At 32.0% G+C, this 21,395-nt stretch overlaps 2 protein-coding genes across 3 annotated transcripts; one reads left to right on the top strand and one right to left on the bottom strand.

The window, feature by feature from the left end:
* The first annotated feature begins 7,408 nt into the window (after nt 1-7,408).
* On the top strand, nt 7,409-10,698 carry LOC133706280 (14-3-3-like protein D). Of its 2 annotated transcripts, none has more exons than XM_062131789.1 (7): nt 7,409-7,612; nt 8,198-8,504; nt 8,609-8,696; nt 9,379-9,488; nt 9,617-9,765; nt 10,344-10,393; nt 10,488-10,698. In XM_062131789.1, the coding sequence occupies exons 1-7, from the start codon at nt 7,540-7,542 to the stop codon at nt 10,488-10,490; spliced, it is 780 nt and encodes a 259-aa protein (XP_061987773.1). In that variant the 5' UTR covers nt 7,409-7,539; the 3' UTR covers nt 10,491-10,698. The 2 variants fall into 2 exon arrangements, with proteins under 2 accessions (XP_061987773.1, XP_061987764.1); XM_062131780.1 differs by having other exon boundaries at nt 10,341-10,393.
* Nucleotides 10,699-10,765: 67 nt separating this feature from the next.
* Nucleotides 10,766-12,591, bottom strand: LOC133706270 (AAA-ATPase At3g50940-like). The gene is made up of 2 exons (XM_062131770.1): nt 11,387-12,591; nt 10,766-11,261 (listed from the first exon to the last, which is right to left on the bottom strand). The coding sequence occupies exons 1-2, from the start codon at nt 12,314-12,316 to the stop codon at nt 10,848-10,850; spliced, it is 1,344 nt and encodes a 447-aa protein (XP_061987754.1). The 5' UTR covers nt 12,317-12,591; the 3' UTR covers nt 10,766-10,847.
* Nucleotides 12,592-21,395: the final 8,804 nt, after the last annotated feature.

Raw genomic sequence — 21,395 nt, 5'->3', positions numbered from 1 at the left:
GATTTGTGAAATTGTTGCTCTGCCTCTTGGGTTTCCTAGATATTGCAGGTTCTACTCTTTGTGTCGGAAGTGAATGGCATCGACTTCCTCCATGATTTTTTGTTCCTGAATACATCAGTGCAGTTTGGTGGATTGATGATGGATTCCGAGGTCTTCTTCCATTACCTTTCAATTCTACCCTGAGTGGGACTGCATCAGCACCTCCTTACTTTAACAACAAGAACAGGGCATCGGATGAGCAATATGTAATTGATCTCAAGCCTTGTTGTGCTTTCTTTTCATCATCACTACGTTTCTGTTATAAAGTTAACAATGCAAGTTTTGCATGCAGCTCCGAGATCTTGAAGCTTGCACTTTCCTTGTTGAGCTGCAGCTTGATCGACCTTACCCTACTCGTGGAAGTGACTTGTCAACTTGGGAGGTATATATAAGTCTCCCCCCTCACTCTCTCCCCTTTTTCAGTTTTGAAATTTTTATGTTCCTCAGAGGGTGTACTAAAACTGTTTGCATTTCAGCTGATTGCAGCATTGCCCTATCTAGACAGGGAGCTCTCAACCTCCCATTCATCGGTCCCTTTTCATCCCACATATAGAGAAATTAATTTAAAAATTACTAATAAATACTTGATATTATGTATTATGTAAACATGTGTTATATAGAGAAATCAATTTGAAACATATGTACCAACTCATATAAAATGAAATTAATTTAAAAATATTTTTAAAATAAAAAAAAATTATAATATGGTGTTGTTGACAGCACGTAAACCTTCAGGTCACCAAGTACTATAAGGTCCATTATAGAGAATTCATTGGAATAAAAAAGAGCAAGGCGAATAAGTTTTTTTTTGTTGAAAGCAGAGAAAGAGTAACTTGGGTTTAAACATGCCACACAAAGAAGTAACTCTGTACTCATCTCAGTGAAACGATCATCCAACTTATTAAGATGTATGTCGATGATATTGTTAAATAATTCATAACAGAAATGATATAGGTTTGTAATTCCTTGAGATTTTCGCCTTGAATACCCACGAAGCTTTGATATCACAAAGGAGCTAATGAATCAAAGTATCAAATATAGAAAGTTTTGATGGTATAATTATAAGCCATAGAAGCAGCAACAAAAAGTTCTTTCTGACTCTCTGAATATTTCCAGTTTCCTTTTTTATATGCGTTGATTAGTTTTCATTTTGTCATAGAATAAAATCATCACATATCTCTTTACTTCTTTATCTGTTAATCATAAATAAAAGAAAGATTTGAGACAACCAGCTTATAATTCAAACACTAGAAGTATTTTTCAATGGATTCAAAGATAAAAGATTTTACTTTGGGTTTTGCAAGGAAAGAATGCAGACAATCACATTAGAGCATATTAATACATTGTCTCTTGACTCTTTACCTTTTACAAAATAAGACTATTATATTAATATTTTAATGTAAAAATTATTTTTTTAAAAAAAGTTAATAGGGTAGTTGCCCTTTTATGCCAGTGTGGCTCTGCCCCTGTATGTGGCAAGAAAAAAATGTTTTTGGAATGTACAAGTTGCTTAAAAGAGTATCAATGTAAGTTGCAGTTCAAAGTCTTGCCCCTCAAGTTCTGAATTTTGCAGCCCAATAGCTGTTCATAGCTTGACATTGACCTTCCGATCATAAAGTAAAGAAAAAGCTAAGCTTGACATTGACCTCAAAACTGAAGAAAAAGAAAACTCAAGTTGAAAACCTAGTTGTTGATCTCATTACAATATGTTTGATATTGTGGTTGTAGTTTGAGAAAAATAATTTTTTTAAAATTACTTTTTTATGTGGTTGTTTTATGTAAATAATGTGTTTGGTTAAAATTATGGTTGAAATTGCTGCTTCATCGAAAGCATGTCATTAGTATTTGGTTAAAATTATGGTTGAATATAAAATGACCAAATAGAACATTAATTTTTTCAATACATGACATTGAACAATTAATACATATTTATGATTAACTACTTGTAAAGTTAAAAATCCTACAGTTCTCTTATCAAACTTGAAGCAATTCTATCTCAAACATAATCCATATGTAAAGTCTTGTTGCCTCTATATGTTTGTGATTGTGAAACAACATTACTTAAAAAATCCTGAGGCACGAAATCAGGATGACGTTCAAACTCATTAAAAGCAACATCATGTACAAACTTCCTTCTTATGTAGTTATGAAGAGTCATTGATGCTACAACAATCTACACCTGTGTCTTATACAAAAACACCGGCGTGTTCTACAAAATTCTCCATATTTTTTTCCACACCCCAAAAGTTCGCTCAATTACACAACGAACCGAGAAATGAACCTAGTTGTATAACACCACTTGACTTTGTAGCTGGCCTCAACGATGAAATTTCAAAAGATGATATCTTTCACCTTTATATGGATTCAAAAATCCATATTCACTTGGATAACTGGAGTTAACATCGTAATACTTTTCCTGTATTCACCCAAGACATTTAAAACAAAAAATATTTTGTACCACGCGACCAAAAATTAAATAAATGAAAATTCTAAAAGAAGCCTTATTGTTCTATTCAAAATACCTTCTGGTGGCTTTGAAAATTTGATATTTGGGTTATAGATGACCTCATGACAAATTCTTGAGTCATGTGCTTTACCTTCTCATCCAGCCCAAACAAAAATAAATTGCAGGTCAAAACTACATTCTGCTATAATATTCTGCGTTGGTAATCCTTTCCTTTTAATAAATAGTATTTGATTTTCTTGGGATACACAAGCACACACATGTGTTCCATCGATTGCTTTTACATAATTCTAAAAACAAAATTTTAAAAACATTAATTGTAAATGAATTACCAATTAGATTATATAATGAAAGTAAAAATACAAACCAATATTAAGCAAAATTTAGTAGAAAAATACGTGGAAGAATCACAAATTTTCAAAAAAAAATTGAAATTTTTTTTGGACCGGGCTGGACCCGACCCACTCATTTTAAGCCAGGCCGGACAATGAACAGTGGAGCACTCTCCACTATTCACATGCTACGTGAACAGTGGAGATGGTGCAGCGAAGAAGAAGAAGAAGAAGAATAAGGAAGAGGGGCGGACCTGCTGTGGCTTTGAGGAGGTGCTGCTGGCGGTTGCTGACCGGAGAACGGCTTGGACGGTGGTCGGCTTTTCTTCTTCTTCTCTGTGTTTTTTCTTCTGCTCTGTGCTTCTCTGTTTCTATTTTTTTTCTGTGTTTCTTCTTCTCGCCGCTTCTGTCTCTTGCTTATCCTTTCTTCTTGTGTTTCTAATTGTGGCTGTTATTGTTGGCGGAGCGACGATGGTCCCAGACGCAGATGCTGGTGGCAGGATGGCTGTGCTGTTGTCGCTGCAACCAGTGTTTACTATCGTTTTTTTTTCTTCTTCACTGTGTAGAGGTGCCTCTGCTTTCTGTACTTTTTCGTTCTTCCTCCTTCTTCAAGCTGACCTACGGTGGCTGCTGTTGTTGACGGTCAAGAGAAAAAATGGCACGGCAGGCGATGATTCCTGACGATGGTTCTTCTTCTTTCTTTTTTTCTGCGTGGCTTTCTTTGTCGGTTTCTGTTCTCCTGTTGCTCTCGCTTCTGCTGCTCCTTCTTCGGCCTCTGACGATGGTAGAGCTGTTGTTGTTGGCGGTGCTGCTGGGGACAAAGTAGAATGACGGTGGCGCAACTTCCAAAGGTGGAGGGAGAGAAACCAGAGAGAGAGATGAGTTACTGTTCTTCTCCCCTTTTCTTTTATTTTTCTGTTCTTTCCTTCTATTTTCTCGTCAGTTCAAGTCTTCCCCTCTCTATTTGTCTTTCAAACAATCTCCTGCTTCCTTCTCTCTATTCGGTTCTCTTCTTCAAGTTCATTTCCTAAAAATTTTGCCCCCTCTGGTTTCCTCTTTTCCTTTTCCTCCCCCCTCTTTTGTTTTCTCCCTTCTCTGTATTTATAGTCACAGGAAGAGAGGGGTACCTTACCACTGCCATGGCACAGGGTAAGGTGGCTACCCTGCCCATGTCTTGGCACAGGGTAGGGTGGCCAGTCATGGCTTGCATTAATGGTGGCAGGGTATGGGATGTGGCTTGTGTGTTTTGGGCAAGTGAGGAGAGCAAGACATATAGGGAGAATAGTGGGAAATGATTTAAAATCTTCTTTTTCCCTGCCTCTGCATGGGCATAGAAGAAGGAGAATAGTGCCGTTTAAAACAACACTGTTTTGGTTTTTTTTTGTTTTGTTTTTTGAAGAAAAGAAAATGTAATTTGAAAGAACCCAAAAATGGGTTATGACATTGTCTATAAAATTTTGCCTAGTTTTCAATACTCTATGTTTTGAGCATTAATAAAAGGAACCTTGTAATGAAGTTTTGTTTTTTATAAGTAGTACTACAATTTGTATTTGTAATGTAATATACATTATCATTAGCAAAGCATATTGATGAAAAGAAGGTGATGGCAAGGAAATGTTGAGGATAGTATGGTATGGCTATGTTTAATGAATTTGCTATTAACTAGTAGTTGTAATACATCATTATTCTACTTCATACGAACATCAATTAATTATCATAAAGGGTCAAATGATTGTTTGTAGTGTTATGTCTGCAACTTTATCATCTATTTTTAAGTTAATGAAATCTCTACATCATAAGAAGATCACATTAACATATTTAAATTATGTATCATAAATAAAAATACACAAATGCATCATAATTAGAACATGAATTAAAAACTGTAATGTTTAAACGATGTATCCAGTTTGATTCCTATGTTATAGTATCCAGAACCTAGTTAAAATACTCGTTTTCTATCCAATTCAGTTTAGTTCCTATATTTTAATACCCAGAGCCTGGCTAATATAATTGTTGTGAGTAAATTTTTTAGGTTTTTACCTGTCCTTTCTATATCATTTACTAAATTCTGACTTTCTACATCATTTCATCCATTCACATATATTTTTTGATCTCAAAATAATCGCAACTACACTTTAAACTTTTGTTCATTAACTTTATGAAAAATTAGAAGCAACAAAGTTAGGAATCTGTTAAATAATGCAACTAAAAAAGAAGATTAGAACCACGAGTGCTTACTAGAATTATGAAGAATAGATCAATGGTTCCTGCAACAATAAATAGGGATACAATTTCGACAATGAACAAGATCTGGTTAGATTCAATATTTACAAGAACATGCACAGATGAAATTGATGACATATTGAAATCAAAATTTACCTAGATTTTTCTACAAAAAAAACAATTGCTTGTATACCAAAAAAGGGTTTATAGAACTTAAGAAAAACAGATCTGGTGGTGGTTTTTGTAGATCTTGGTCGTGGATGTTGGTTTATGTAGATCTGATGTGGGTTTGTAGGTTTTGCAATCGTTTGTACCTATAAAAAGACAAAAAAAAAAAAAAGAACGATGTCTGTAAATAGAGGTTCTTCATCAAGAAAGGAAGAGGTCGGTGAGGAGATTGAAAGATGTGGATGCTAAGAATAATCATTTCATTGGTTATCGGGAGAGCAGTGAAGAGAAGATATGATTAAGTATTTTGGTAAAGAAATAATTGAACGGTGTTCTGGCTAATCACTTTTGTGCACATGAATGTTAAAAGCAGATAAAACATGCTTTTGATAAACTCTAGTTGGAACACAGTTTTGATATGGGTCCCACTTTGCCAAACATTCATTTATTATGGGCAAACCACAACACATTTTCTACCAAGAAAACAAATACAATCTTCAACGTACCAAGATTTTGTTTTGGCTATGCGTAGAAAAGTGCTAAGATGTTTGAAATTGTTATAATGATTGATTTTAAATGATTTTTACTTGAAAAAACAACATCAATAGTTTTTTTTTAAAAAAATATTTTTGACAGTAACATATCAAAATAATCTAAAAATATAAAAAAAATTCAAAACATTTTTTGGCCGCAAAAACAAACATATTTTTTCTAACATTTAGGTGATTACCTTATTTCTCCTACACAATACATGAGCATGACTTGTTCTGTTTTGTTTAAGTGGAGCAATATAGCATGATACATGTGATTCAGAAAATCTTATGCTATAGATTCTGTCTGTGTTGCTTTCTTTATTGCTTTTCTCTTTATGTAAGTCTTTTGTATGGATGGTTTTTAATGTCTTCCATAAAGGCATTGCCTTGTTTTGTTGTAAAATGAAGAAGCCACATGATAAAAAGAAAAGAAAAAAAAGGAACAAGAATAGAAAAATATATTAAATTATAATGTAATATTTAAAAAATAAAAAATAAAACCAAATATTTCTTTTTTATTTTATTTAAAAGCTAACCAAATTTAGAATGTTCAATCTCATTAGAAAATATTTGATATTGGATTTCAATATATTTTTTATTAAAATTTTAAATTTTTTATTTTAAATTTTTTGAATCATTTTAATACGCTGATATTAAAAATTAATTTTTAAAATATATTATTTTAATATATTTTTAAATAAAAAATAACATGTAATGTAAGAAAATCAAGATCTTAGACGTACCGAAACGCTAATAACTCTTTTAATGAGTTAAATTTATGATAATTTTTTTTTTTGTTTTTTAACGTGCCTGAGCTAGATCATTCTAGCTAAACCAAAGTGCAGTAAATTCGTCTAAATTAAATCAGTGTGTATATATATATATATATATATATATATATATTCTACTACAAGCTAAGTTTAGTTAACGAGTAGATTTACCTTGCTGCATCGCGTTCATCAACTCATCCGAGTGAAGGATTCAGGCTGTGCTTGATTTTCACTAAAGTCTCTGATGCTGCGCGTCAGGGCATCGCCCTCCGTACAGCATCAGATGTGATATTTACTGAGTCCAGTTCGGTTTATTTGAAGCCATTACAGCATCAAACCAAACCCCAACGTGCCACTAACTCATTGATCGTTCACCCACCCTTCGCCCATCACAATCAGACCCCACAAGCTGACCCCGAGCTCTGATGTCTTTACCGGCACCGGCTAATCCAAGTCACCTAACAAATAAATGAAAAGGTAAACTACAAGAAGCCCATCTAACTATCATAGATGTTCCAATTAGGCCCTCTTCTGATTAATGTATTGTAATTGATGCAACATCCAGCACCAAATAATTCTATTAGAGCACTCTTTCTTGATTTTTGATTTATATTTCTTATCATAATAACATTAATCAGATTTAATTTTTTACATCTTCAAGTATTATTATATATATATATATATATATATATATATATATATATGACAACACCAGTGAAATGAAAAGCTAAGATTTCACCATTACAATACATTGATGGTGCAATTGAAAGCTATTGCAAGTGAGAAGGACTAAAATAAAACAAGTTTGATAGTCAGAGGGCTTAGATACACCTTTTTCTTCAGTAAAGAAAAAACACAAGAAAGAAAGAAAAAGCAACCTCTCCTTTTCCACTCGTTTCTCTCTTTCTCTGTACCTGGCTTACATTTTGACAGCAAGCTGCTTTCTTTAGAGAGAGAAACTGCCTTTGTGTGTGACTTTCTAGAGAGAGAAAGATAAATCAGCAATAGCCATGGATTCTTCAAAAGAGCGCGAGAACTTCGTCTACGTCGCGAAGCTCGCCGAGCAAGCTGAACGCTACGATGGTCAGCACCTCTATATCTCTCTAGATATATTTACATGTCTTTGTGCTTTATCTCTCTAGATCTGTGCTTTCATGCTCAGTTTTTGCTCATTATAGACTCAAAGTTACATGATCGATCGCAGATTTATGGATTATATTAACTTGTTTAACCTACATTTTATGCTTATTATCTTTGCTTTGAAATAATTATTGAAAATAATTCTTGTCTGTTTTTTTTTTGGGATATTAAAAGTTAATTACGTTTAATTGATGTTACGGATTTTAATTACTGTTGACTGATTTCATTTTTTGCTAGCAAGTAATTTGACGAGGATTTTTTTTCTTAATTTCTTTCTTATTTTATCTGATAATGTAGGATCTTGCCAAAAAAGAAAATAATAATAATAATTGCTGATTTAGCAGTTATTATTTTTATTTATTTATGATTACGTAAACCGTGAAGTAAAATTGAAATGAAATTATTCCTGAGCGTCGAAATTAATTTAGAATTGAAATTAAAAAAGAAAGAGAGAAATTTATGATGTGGATACTTTCTTTGGAAGTTGTTAGAACTTGGAATGCTGATGGTTTATGTGATGGTATGTAGAAATGGTGGATGCGATGAAGAAAGTAGCGAAGCTTGACGTTGAACTAACAGTGGAGGAGAGAAACTTACTCTCTGTGGGCTACAAGAATGTGATCGGTGCGAGAAGGGCGTCGTGGAGAATCTTGTCATCCATTGAGCAGAAGGAGGAGTCGAAAGGGAATGAGACGAATGTGAAGAGGATCAAGGAGTATAGGCAGAAGGTGGAAGCAGAGTTAACTGGCATTTGCCATGATATAATGACAGTGATTGATGAGCATCTTATTCCATCATGTACAGCTGGGGAATCCACTGTGTTTTACTACAAGATGTGAGGGTGGATTTGTTTGTGGTTTTATTATGAATTTGCTTATGTGGACGTAGTGGGTTTTAATTGTCATGTGGATTTTATGAAGGGTTTTGGGTTTGGTGCAGGAAAGGTGATTATTACCGGTATCTAGCAGAGTTCAAGAGTGGTAATGAGAGGAAAGAGGCAGCTGATCAGTCACTTAAGGCATATGAGGTATGCATGTCTATTTTTTGTTTCGTTCATTGATGCAATGGTTAAATTCTAGGGCTTAAAGCCGTGGCTTGTTTTAAGTGCGTCCTACTAAAGTGATATGAATGGTAGAAAATTGAGCCTGGTTTCCACTCATCTGCACTACACGGATTCAGAGATAGTTCTTTCCTCCAGTCATTTGTACTCACTGTTGCTGTTTGGATTAATAGAAATCAGAAGCATGTGCTCAATCATGAAAGGTGAATTTTCATGTGCAACCTATTTTTGAAAACCCCCAGTTTTTACCACCATTTTTCAACACATTTTCTCTTTAGTTGGTTCTTCGAAGGAGAAAGGTACTGGACTTGCATTTCTGAAGTTTATAAGGTTACTCTAACCTCCTCCTTTACTGTTAAATTGGCCAGGGATTGCTTTAACTTGCATAAAGCATTGCACAGCTGTTTTTTGGTGTTTTAAATTAGCAGAGCCCTGCTTGGCATTGAACAAGGCTTGTCGCCTCTCTATATATATTCTTCATATGCTTTTTCCCATGGAAGCATTCTTTGGTTATGGCCTTTTGATCTTCTGCCAATTTTCCATGGTGCTTTTTTTCATTGAATCTGCTATCTTTACCCTTGTTTTCCTTTTATTTTTCCGGATAAGGTTGCCTATATGATTAGTTCTGCATGTTTACTGGTTCTTGCAGACTGCTACAACAACTGCAGCCAGTGATCTATCTCCCACCCATCCCATTCGACTGGGCCTGGCTCTTAATTTCTCTGTGTTCTATTATGAGATTATGAACTCTCCTGAACGGTATGCAGAGCATGATTTGCTTATATGTGGGAAAAGCTTTAAACTTATATTTTTATTTGTATGTGGATAAGCTTTAAACTTATATTTTTATAGATATAATTTCTTATTGCATTCTTGGGGTCTATTAGGGCGTGCCATCTTGCAAAGCAAGCATTTGATGAAGCTATTTCTGAGCTGGATACCCTGAGTGAAGAGTCTTACAAGGACAGCACTTTGATTATGCAGCTGTTGAGGGATAACCTCACTTTGTGGACTTCTGATATTCCTGAGGATGGAGGTATCTATAGATTTAATTCTTGAAAGTTCCTAAGGGCTCAGCTTTCATTTATTTTATGAAGAATCATGTTAATCTGTCCTCTCTATTAATGGGCTTAAAGTCTGAGATGTAGTGAAATCCCATTCTCTTTAGACCCTTTCTCCAGAACAATAAAATAAATAAATGACAAAATCGATGCATTTGACTTTGTATCATTACGAGGTTTGCGAATCCTGTAAGTGCTGCATTTATTGTAAGGACTATTCATGATCTCTTGCTTTTACTTGGAGCTGTTGGGTACTTGGGTTTACTAGTATCTTACTGAATGGAATGAGCAAGCAAAATTGAAAAGTGATGGCCCATTGACGAAGTAAAATCTATATGCATTTGATTATTTGACTTCACAAGCACAAAATGTGCCAGATTCTCAGTAAGCGACCATAGTGGTTGTGCAGTATTTTTAACGGACATCTTTAACCTGAACCTGTTGCTTGCAAGTATGAGTTGCCTGTTGTGCACGTATGATTCTAGATATTTGCTTAGAGTTGAGCTTTAAGTGGACAATTGACCTGTTATTTGAGTTTTTATTTTGACAGAAGACCAGAAGATGGAAACCTCTGCCAGAACTGGTGAGGGTGAAGATGCTGAGGTGGGTCCTTTGCCTATTGTCCATTCTTCGAATCATTCATTTATTTAGATTTGCAGAGATTTATGAACATCGGCTGAATTATTTCTTTATGCAGTGACCTTGCTAATAGAACCTTCTGGTCCTTGAAAGCCTGAATGGAAGTAGGATGATTTCCCCTAGTGTTGTGCTATTGCTTTATTTCAAGAGGATTTTTGTAGTACCTTATCTCAGTTGGTGTTGATCCCTGTTTCAGTCAACTATGTATTAGCAGAAATATTTGTTGGGTTATAATATTGGTAGCCAACGACTATTGCTGCTTTTTGACATTTCCTGGATCCAATTATTTTTCAATTGGTTATTTTGGCTTTTCCCCCGATCCAATTCTGATCCAGCTACAAAATTAATGATGTTGTACTGTATTTTTTGGGAATGATTTTCATAATCTTATATACGATCTAAAATCAAAATCTATAGGCTATAAGAACCTCTCCTCTTGATGCTCTTCCTCTCTCCTCTGATTTCTCTGCAACCTTAGTTTCTCATCTTTCTCCAGCTTCTTCGTACGGATGAATTCGGCAACGCCCTGGAAGGAGTCAGGGCTCTTTGTTAGCTCTCGTACAATTTCTGCATGGGTTACTTCAACCGTCTCTAGAATCCCTTGAATCTCTTCGAAGAGCTTCAAGTCATAGAAACCGAAATATCTGTGTGCTAATAGCTTGAATGCAGGAAAGGTACAGTATGGCATGTGAATATGCATGTCCAGGCGACCAGGAACTAGCAAAGCTGGGTCGAGCATCTCGTTCTCGCTAGTTGTGACAACAATGATGAGTTCATTGACGCGAGGCAGCCAAAGTCCATCAATAAACTGCAGTAGCCTTAAGAGCATAGCCTGTTGATAAAAACACAACACGTCCGAGACATGAGAAACGGTGTCGTTAAGCAAAATGTCTTTCATTGCAAGCATGTGTGTGAGCTCTAGTCTTTCAGATATGCAGACAATAAAGTTATAACAACCTGTTTTTGAACCTCAACCACCTTCCTTGGCTCAAATCTCCGCCTTCGGCATGATACTGTGACAGTGGAATCAATATCTTTGATGACAAGTATAGTTTTGTCTAAATGGTGAAGCAACACTGACCTAATATCGTAACTTGTAAGGAAATTATGTTCCTGTAGATCCAAGTCATGGATACTGTAGTTCAAGTGATTAGCCATGGCGGCGATCAAGCTCGACTTTCCTGTTCCAGGAGGACCGTGTATCAGGTATCCACGTTTCCGAGCTTTCCCGATTTTTCTGTAATATTCCTTTGACTTCACGAAGGTGTTCAGATCACCTATTATTTCTTCCTTGAGCCTCTCATCCATTGCAATGGTCTCAAAGGTCATCGGATGATCTATTTTGGTTGATGTTAACCAAGATAAACCTCCAAGACTGTTGAGCTGCCTTACCTTGTTTTCCTCCTGAATGGCCTTCGCCTGCCGTAAAATGAACGGCAGGTAAGAGCTCAGGACCTTCTCTTTGTGCTTCTTGTGAAAAACCAGCTCATAGGATCTTAGTCGTGCTACTAAGGTATAATTTCTAACTTCAGAGTTTTCTCTAATAACCATCCTCCACTTTACTTCAATATTTTCAAAAACATCAAGAATTTCTTGGTCTCTGTCCAGGGAAATCGCTGGTTCTCTCTCTCTCTCCTTCTTGCATGCCTTTATTCTTCGAATTGATGGAGCCGATTTAGTTCCCAGATAAGCCTCAGCAGCCAAAAACAACTCATCACAGTAGTAATCCGGTCCATATTCTTCTATAACAAGAGTGAATTGAGGACGGAAAAGATGAGGAAACATGCGAAGATTGGCAACTGTTGGAATCAGCACTGCTGAAGCTGCAAGAGAAGCTACCACAGAAAGAACTGTTTTTGTATGAGGCAAGTTCTGGAGAGACACCATCCTTGAGACTAGTTAATGCAAGGTTGGTTATCAAATAAACGATTATGATGGAGCTAGTGAACGAAGCTCTGTAAATGATGCCTAAAGTTCTATTAAGAAACCAGAGAGAAGTGTGATCAAGGTGTCTTCAGTGAGGTTTCTGGTGCAAATTAAAGCCAATAAAAAGAAAGAAAAATGCCCAGAGGACTATTCTATCACTCCTGTAGATTGGTCATGGCTTGTACAGGAAATGTTTGTAGAAGGAAATGCACTGACATTTTTGAATGGATTACTTCAACAGTTTTACCTTTAGAAGACTATTCTAGTTGAAGAGTCTTCTAAGTGTATGGTTGAAATTTAGCTACTAAAATGATTTTTAAAATATTTTTTTATTTAAAAATTTATTAATTTTTATTTTTAATATCATATTAAAATTATTTTTTATATAAAACGTATTTTTTTAAAATATCCAAAAAAACCAAAAACAGAAATTATCAGCCGGCGAAGCTTCAACCTTTTTACAGTGTTTGGAATTTTTCAAATTTGTTTTTTACTTTTATGCAGCAATGCAATTTTTCAACCGTTGACTCCAGAAAGCTTCATTGAACATGTCAAATTTCACAGGTTTGCAAAAATCAAGGAAGAGGGCGGCAACTTCACTTCATTAAAAAAACAAAAAGTGAAGGAGAAATTAATGCAGCACAAGATTAAGATTATTATTTATTGAAATAGTAATCTGATGATATTGCTATTGGCTCAAAAAAAAAAAAAACTTTTGTGAAGTGATTTTTTCATATAAATAATTATTTTGTATACATTATACAAGGTTAAATTAATCATTTCATTTTTGTTTTGCACGGTAAAAATACAAATTAAGCTCTAGAATAAAAAAAATGAGTAAGATTTTTGATCTTTTTATTTTTAAAAAATAGAATAATTATTTTGATATTTTTAAAAACAAAATCAACTTAATTATTTCACAAGTTTTTTTTTATCATTTTACATTATAGATTTGAATGTTGATATGAATTTTTTTTTGTAATTAATATATATTAAATATATTTGAATACATATTTTAAATGCTACGTTGGGTTTAGGAGGCTTTAGTAACATTCCATCATTCCATTGATTGTTGACAATGGGTTTTTTAATACTTTGATTCATTGTTTCAAAACCAGACCGGTCTAGGAGGTTGCCTTAGGACATTGTTGATCCAGTAAATCGATTTGACCACATCCAAAACTTGGATTAGTTTAATTTGAATTAAAAATTAAAAAAAAAACTTTAATAAATTTGAGCAAAGACTCAGGATGATTTAATAACCTGATAAACTCGGGTTTAATCTAGTCAAAACTTGGCTATAACACATTAATTTTTTTTAAAAAAAAATTTATAAACCAAATCATTTTGATTCACATTTTAAAAAATAATTTTTTTATTAACTTGAATCAACTCTTTCTATTTATGACTCGGAAATTACCCGGATAGTGTGTTAAAACTATACTTGGATTTCTTGCACAAAATATAAAAATCTTCATCCTAAATCTTGAGGTGGCATGTGGATGACGGTTAAATATGAGAATTAAATTTTAAAAGATTAGAGGAAAAAAAATATTGAAAGTAAAAAGTGTGGTTCCTAATTGTTCAACCTAACAATCTTGAAGTGACTTGATGGTAAAATTTGGAATCTTTAATTAGAGTTTTTAAAATACTTCTTAATATAATAAATTTCCATTAATAATATATTTTAAAACCAAAATTAATTACGCAATCATATTAACAGTATCACAATAATAGCAGGCAACCCATCCATAAAATTATTCATCCAGAAACAAATTAACAACTAGGTGAGGTGTGCCTTCTCCATGCCTTTTTTCTGGAATGGAATATAAGGAAATTCAATAAACAACAGAATGCAAGTTCTTCACCCTCTCTCACCCATATCTTCTGCAACATTACTGAAGGAGAAGGGAACTCCATCTCTTAGCTGAGCCTTCCTTGGAATAGTGCGGTGGCTCGCACCCTATATCCTTTGGTTTTATAACCAAGAGATGAGATGAGATGATATTAAATAATTATTTTTATTTAAAAATTTAAGTTATTAGATGAGATATCAATATATGATTTATATTATTCTTTAAAATATCTTTTCAAGTGAAAGTTTTTTGAACTTGAAATTTGTACAAGTTCACACTATTTTATGCTTAATATTTTTATCACATAAATAGGGATGATGATTCGAACTCGTGATCGCTTGATCATCAAGACTTAAATATTATGTCAAAGACCCAATAGTGTAAGCTGTTAGGTGAAGTAATAAGATATGATTTATGACAAAAGTTTTAATAAAATTGAAAAGGATATCAAAAAATCATCTTAATTCAATAACTTAAGGTGTTAGGTAAGATTTTAAGATATGATTTATATTATTTTAGAACACACATTTTCAAGTGAAAACTTTTTGGACTTGAAACTTGCATAAGTTCATGTTATCTTGTGTTTTATTTTTATCAAATAAATAAGGATAATGAAATTTGAACTCATGATCGCTTGATCATTAAAGATCTGATATCATGTTAAAGAATTGATGAGCTTGGAAACTTTAACTGTTAAATAAAAAGTTTTTATATTATTTTTTAATAATTATTATTTCGAATAACCTACTCTTTATGATGAATCAGAATCTTGATTTGTAATGGCAGAAAAAGATGTCAATAGGAACAGTCATCTCACGGGGAGGGAGTATACAAAGTCTCTCGGGATTATTTGGCAACAAAGATGCATGCAACCCACGCTAGGATATTATTAGATAATGATAAACAATATGATATGATTCGATAAATAATCTTTTATTATTAGAGAATATCTTGAATATATGATAAAAAAATAAAAATAAAATCAAGAAAGTAAGGATTTATCAATCAATCCTACAGTGCTCTCCCACGTGAATTTCCAGGGATGATTAAAGACCCAAGGGAAGATGGGGGCCAGAAGTACAGTATCGATAAGGTTGTTGAGAAATAATAATTGAAGCCAGAAATTGAATAATAATTGAAGCCGACGATGATATGTCTTCTTTCGCCATTGTTATTGACCCTTGGCTGATGAGAGAAGCCCGAAATCTGGGAGTGCTTTGTTCTTCCTTTCCTTGTTTGGAGAAGCAAGCGATTTTGAATTTTCTTCTCAAAACCAAATATATGAAACTTCCACACTTCAAATTGCAGTTTTTTACGAGGATAGATTTACAATTTCATAGAAAAATAGATCTAAATGTAGTTTAAATTTTATGAATAAATTCAATTCATTTACTTGTTTTTTTGTTAATTACAATTACAAGGCGTTCATTGATAAAATATTATATGACATCTTACTTTTTTTTCCTTTCAAAATTCATTAAAAAAAATCATTTTTCCTGGATAGATATTCCTAACTAATTGTCCCGTGTTTTATTGCAGGTCAAAATTTTTTTGCTTTTACGTAACACCAAAAAAGAATATGCACTTATTATTAGTGCTTGCTGCAACATTAAAAGAAATTAAGATTGTGTAAAGAAAAATAAATGCATGTGTTTACTAAAATAAATTTAGAAGCATATTCATATAAAAACTATAGCTTTGCAAAGCGATGTTCCCTATCTAATTAAGACTAAAACCAATCCGATTTTAGGGTGATATTCTTTTTGTGTAATATTAAGCGTGCGACATATTAGACCGATTCTGGTCAATCTAGGTTAATCGTAATATTCGTGACCTGTATCATGGGCACGTCACAATGCACCAACTCGGTTGGCTATTTATCTCTTTCTTTCCCTTCTTTTTCTTCTCTCCTATGACAAGACTTTTATTAGATTGTGGTTGGATGAAATATGGGACTATATTGCATATTTATTAGAAAAACATGGATTAAATTGAAAGAACAGAGCTTGATATCTGTATAATCATAACCATGACTCAATTGAAAAGTTAATGTAGAATAAGAAACAAAGACTATGTTTGGTAACAAGGTTGCGTCTGCGTTTTGTTTAAAACACAAATGCAACCTGTTTGGTAAAGAAAAATATACATTTTACCGTGTATGGGTCTTAATGTTTTTGCGTCTGAGACGCAAGAAAAGGAAAAGCAACAAAATGTTGCTTCTTGCTCACTGTGCATGCTAATTGCATTGTTCATTGAACAGTGCAATCAGCATGAACAATGTACATTAATACACTGTTCACGTGAATAATTTTTTTTTTCAGTGTGTTAATTTTTTTAACAGTTTTTTTTTATATAAAAAACTAGTTTAGAGTGAATTAAATTCACTCGCACTGCACTGCGATGTGAACAATATTGTTTTTCCCGAACAATATTTTATCTAATTTTATTACACGCTCAAAAAATTATGAAAACTGTAGTTCTTATCGGATGAATTTTGTACGTAATGAAATTATAAATAGTTTAATGAAATAATAAAAAATATTTTATATAAAATATTATTTATTTCATGATGTAATATGAGTAATTAATTCTACAATATTTAAATTTAAAACTATCAATATTAATATAAATATTTTTAAATTATTTTATAACCTCAATTTCAAAAGCATTCTTAACCAAACACATTAAACTACCTTTTTTTCTATCTTAATTTCAACCACAGTTTTAATCAAATATTTATTTTTTCAAACCAATCTCAACTAAAATTGCTTTTATAAAATAATTTTTTTCAAATCATAACAATAACCGTTACCGCAGTACCAAACAGATTTAAATTAAAAAAAAATGAAGAGAGAAGAGTCTGATTCATACACCACACGCACCCATGCATTGGAAGAGCCACTGCATTGTGGCGGTGCATGTGAGCTCCTCCGACCTCATAGTACCTCCTTTTTTAATGCTGCTGGAATCATTGTGATCTAAGCTTTCTTGGAAGGCGACGAACTTTGGTGTTTCTCTTGCGAATAATTTTTATTTTCTTTCTTTTTCTCTTTTCTTTCTTGATTTTTTTTCTTTTGGTTTCCTTTTCACATAAAAAGGGCTGGTTTATTTTATTTTCTAGTTTAGCGCTTGGTCAATTTGGGCACATCATTTATGTTGTTCGTAGACCTTGGACCACTATTATTATTTATTTGTAAATTATTGACTTGTGAGTATCTCTATTATATTATTTTTAGTATTAATAAATCTCGTATCCTTTGCTGTAAATTGTATCGTCTTGGATCTCCAAAGCGACTTGCCAGGAAGTTTAAGACATCTTGAAACAAAAACAAAATAATATCAATTTAATTAATGGTTGCATTGTATCCTGATTAGACCATTAAGAAAATCACATAACAATCATCTAGGAGGATTTTAAGAGATATTATATTAACTTAGGGAGCAAATAGGGTTATCACATTTTAGAATAAATTAAAAGATAAATAAAAAAAATATAAGATGAAAACTATGCAAGTGAAAAAACAAAAACAATTGCATAAATAGAGTGAGAGAGTTTTCGAGTTTCATTTACAAATATAAATATAAATCATTTTTAATTTCAACAATTGTAATAAGAAGAAGCTTGATAAATAATATTTTATGCTAAAAATCATCATCCTCTTTGTAATTATTAAAATTGATGTATAATTGCATAAATAATTTACATAATAAATGTTCAACTCTATTTTTATTTTATTATCTTATATATATTATGAGAGTTGGATGCACTTCAATTAATTATTTTCATACGTGACAATTACGACCCTAAAAACTCAAGATTGCTGCCTAGGAAATAAAAGGTTCGGAGAATTAATTACTTTGAATGACAAGTTTTACTAAGAGTTTTTAGAGTTTAGCCAGTAATTGGGGAGTTGTATGAATATATTTATAAGATTATATGAAATAAGCATTCTTAAGATGATATAGTTGTATGAATATATTTACAAGATTATACCAAATAAGAATGTTCTCTCTTTGTTTTCTAATATTTATTATTCTTATTTATTCTTTTTATTTTTTATTGAGTATATTATCTGCTTCTAAATATATAATTTTATAATACATTATTAGCACAATTGCTTCTCACTTTCGTCTTAAAGCAAATAATCATATTTGATTTGTGAATTAATTAAAAGTAGATGATATCTTTATCAACTTTTTTTTTCTTTCTTTCTAAAACTTCTAGTTATTTAAGTGAATCATTCTTTTTTAAGTTCATAACAAATTTATTCAATATTTAACCAAATGTTACATGCATTTGAAAGAAAGATATGGCCATTAAAAGACAGTTATTCTTTTAAAAGTTCATTATGATTAGATACATTTACGATTGTATAATTTCAAATTAGTAAGTGAATATAATTATACAATGCTTTATATTAGTTCTAAATTGAGATTATATAGAGATAATATCATTGATGGAGATATGTTAGAAAACACTTTATTTACTTTTCATACATGGAAGGTGCTCCTGCATTAGCAATGTAGAAAATGAGGTTTTAAGAAATATTATAAATTGATTTCATGCCTCCTTGTAATTGGACAAAATAATGAGCTTTTGATGAGAAATAATGAATCATGACCGCCTTGTTCAGTTTCATTTCTTGAAGTGAATGCTATAATAATAATAATAATAATAATAATAATGGTCATGGTTGTGGTCATAATAGAGGCCATAGATGTGGCAATGGGCAAAGACAAATTAATTTCTACAAATATAATGGTCATAATTCTAACAAATCTCCATAAAATAAGAAGAAACAAAAAAAGAGGAAGAATATACATAACATAAATACCAAGAAAATAAAAAAATATTTGTTATAAGAGTGGAATAAATGGGCATTGTTCATGTACCTGTTGTACAACTAAACATTTTATTGATTTATATTAGTTCTTATTAAAGAAAAAAGATAAGGACATAAAAATAAATTTTCCTCACCCACATCAAGATAATAATGATATTTATTGACTCCTTGGATATGAAACACCTTAATGTTGTTAATTTATTTTAGCAAACTGATGAGAAAGTTGATATTTCTAGTAATGATAATAATTAGTTAGTTAAATATAAGAATGTTAGAATTCAAAATTCTATTAATCTTTTGAGTGTGTTTTTTTTGTGCTAGTATATTTTAATGTATTGAAATATAAATGATTGTGTTATAATAATTATTATATGCAATTTGAAGAACTAAGTTTTCTTATAACTTATTATATATTTATTTCTTTTCATGAATAAAACATGAACTTGTGTCATGTTGTAATAAGTTCAATTTTAGTGGTAAAGATACATGCTTAGTAGATAGTGCAACAAAGCACGCACCATTCTCAGGCAAAAGTAATATTTTTCATATATAAAAATGATGAAAGCAAAAGCAAATACAATGTCAAATTCAATAGACTTGATTGAAGGCTTTGAAAGAGCCAATATTAGCTTCATAGGGGAATAAGATTTATAATTGATAATATTTTGTTCATTATCAAATCAATGAGATATCTGCTAAGTTTCAAGGATATACGTTGTAACGAGTACCATATTGAGATTGTCAATGACAATGGTATAAAATATTTTCATATAGTATCAAATGTGTCTACTAAAAAATAAATATTGAGAAAATTATCATTTTATCTTCATGTTTGTACTATACAAGTATTAGTATAATTGAAATGAATGCAATAAAGAACTAGAAGTTCAATAAATCAAAAATTTTTATTATTTGGCATAACCGGTTAGGTCATCCTGGATCAATAATAATACGAAGAATTATTAAGAATTCTCATGGCTATCCATTGAAGAACCAGGAGATTTTTCAATTTAAAGAATTCTCATGTATTGCTTGTTCTCAAGGCAAATTGGTTATTAGACCATCACCATATAAAGTTGAGATTACATCCTTAAGATTTCTAGAACATATACAAGGTGATATTTGTGAGTCTATTCACTTACCATGTGGACCATTTAAATATTTTATGTATTTACAAGATGGTCATATGTGTATCTATTATCCACTAGTAATCTAGCATTTACGAGATTACTTACTCAAATTATTACATTGAATTTCTGAATCATATAATCAAAAGAATTCATCTTGACATCGCTAGTGAATTCTCATCCTAAGCATTTAATGATTTTTGCATGCCATTTATCGAACATCATGTTGCACATATTGAATCATTTATTAAATGCTTCTAGTTAACTGTGAGGTCATTACTAAATGATGAGCATTATGAAATGACAACAATGGAGATGTTATTGTAGTTTGCTGGCCGATGGGAAAGGAAAAGGTAGATTGTTAAAAGTGCAAGAGAGATTATCCGGGAAAGTGGATGATGTTAATTAAAGGCTGTAGTTCCATATAATATCAAGGAAGTGGAAAGAAAGGAAGGAAGGAATTCGGCAAAAAATATTTTATCTATTTTCTATAAGTTTTTAAATTAGATTTAATATATTTTTGATACATTATAAGTATACATGTGTGCTAACCCTAGTACAAACATAGAAAACATAAGTTTAGTAGAAAAAATACAGAACATGGTTAGAAAATCTTCTAGTTCTCCTCAATTAGTATTTAGTACCAATAGAGGAGAAGAAATCTATTTTTATAGAGCATGAAAAAATAAAAGAATTATAATTAAAAAGGAATAAAAGAAAAGAAAGAGAATTACATAATAATGGTTTATAGCATAAAATAAGAGTATCTTAAAAGATTTTATCTAAAATTTAAAAAATCTCACGCATTGCAAGATTAATTTAATATAATGCGGTACTGAAAACTCGGCACTATGATGGTACTGGAGTTTTAGCTTCCAAGAATTTTTTTTTATTAATTTAATATCGTTGCATGGAGGATTTTCAGGAGCTTATAACCCCTGAACATGGCATGCCAGAGATAGATTCGCAAGTTCTTGTATTTTCTTTTATATATAGTTTCTAATTATGGGATACATAGAGACGGGAAATTCTGTGGTTATTTATTATTGCATAAATTTAAAAAAAAAGAAAAAAAGAAGAAAAGAGTGATAATTACAGGTCATGAGCTTACCTATTCTACGGGTAAAAAACCAGGGAAACTTGACATTTTGTGAAATAGCCTTATAGTACGGATTTATTTTCCCTCGTAAGCCTTAGAATAGCATAACTTCAG

This window comes from Populus nigra, chromosome 1, assembly GCF_951802175.1.
Source record: "Populus nigra chromosome 1, ddPopNigr1.1, whole genome shotgun sequence".
Classification (NCBI taxonomy): Eukaryota; Viridiplantae; Streptophyta; class Magnoliopsida; order Malpighiales; family Salicaceae; genus Populus; species Populus nigra.
Note: the sequence above shows the minus strand (reverse complement) of the source record. Positions and strands in the feature narration are given on the sequence as shown.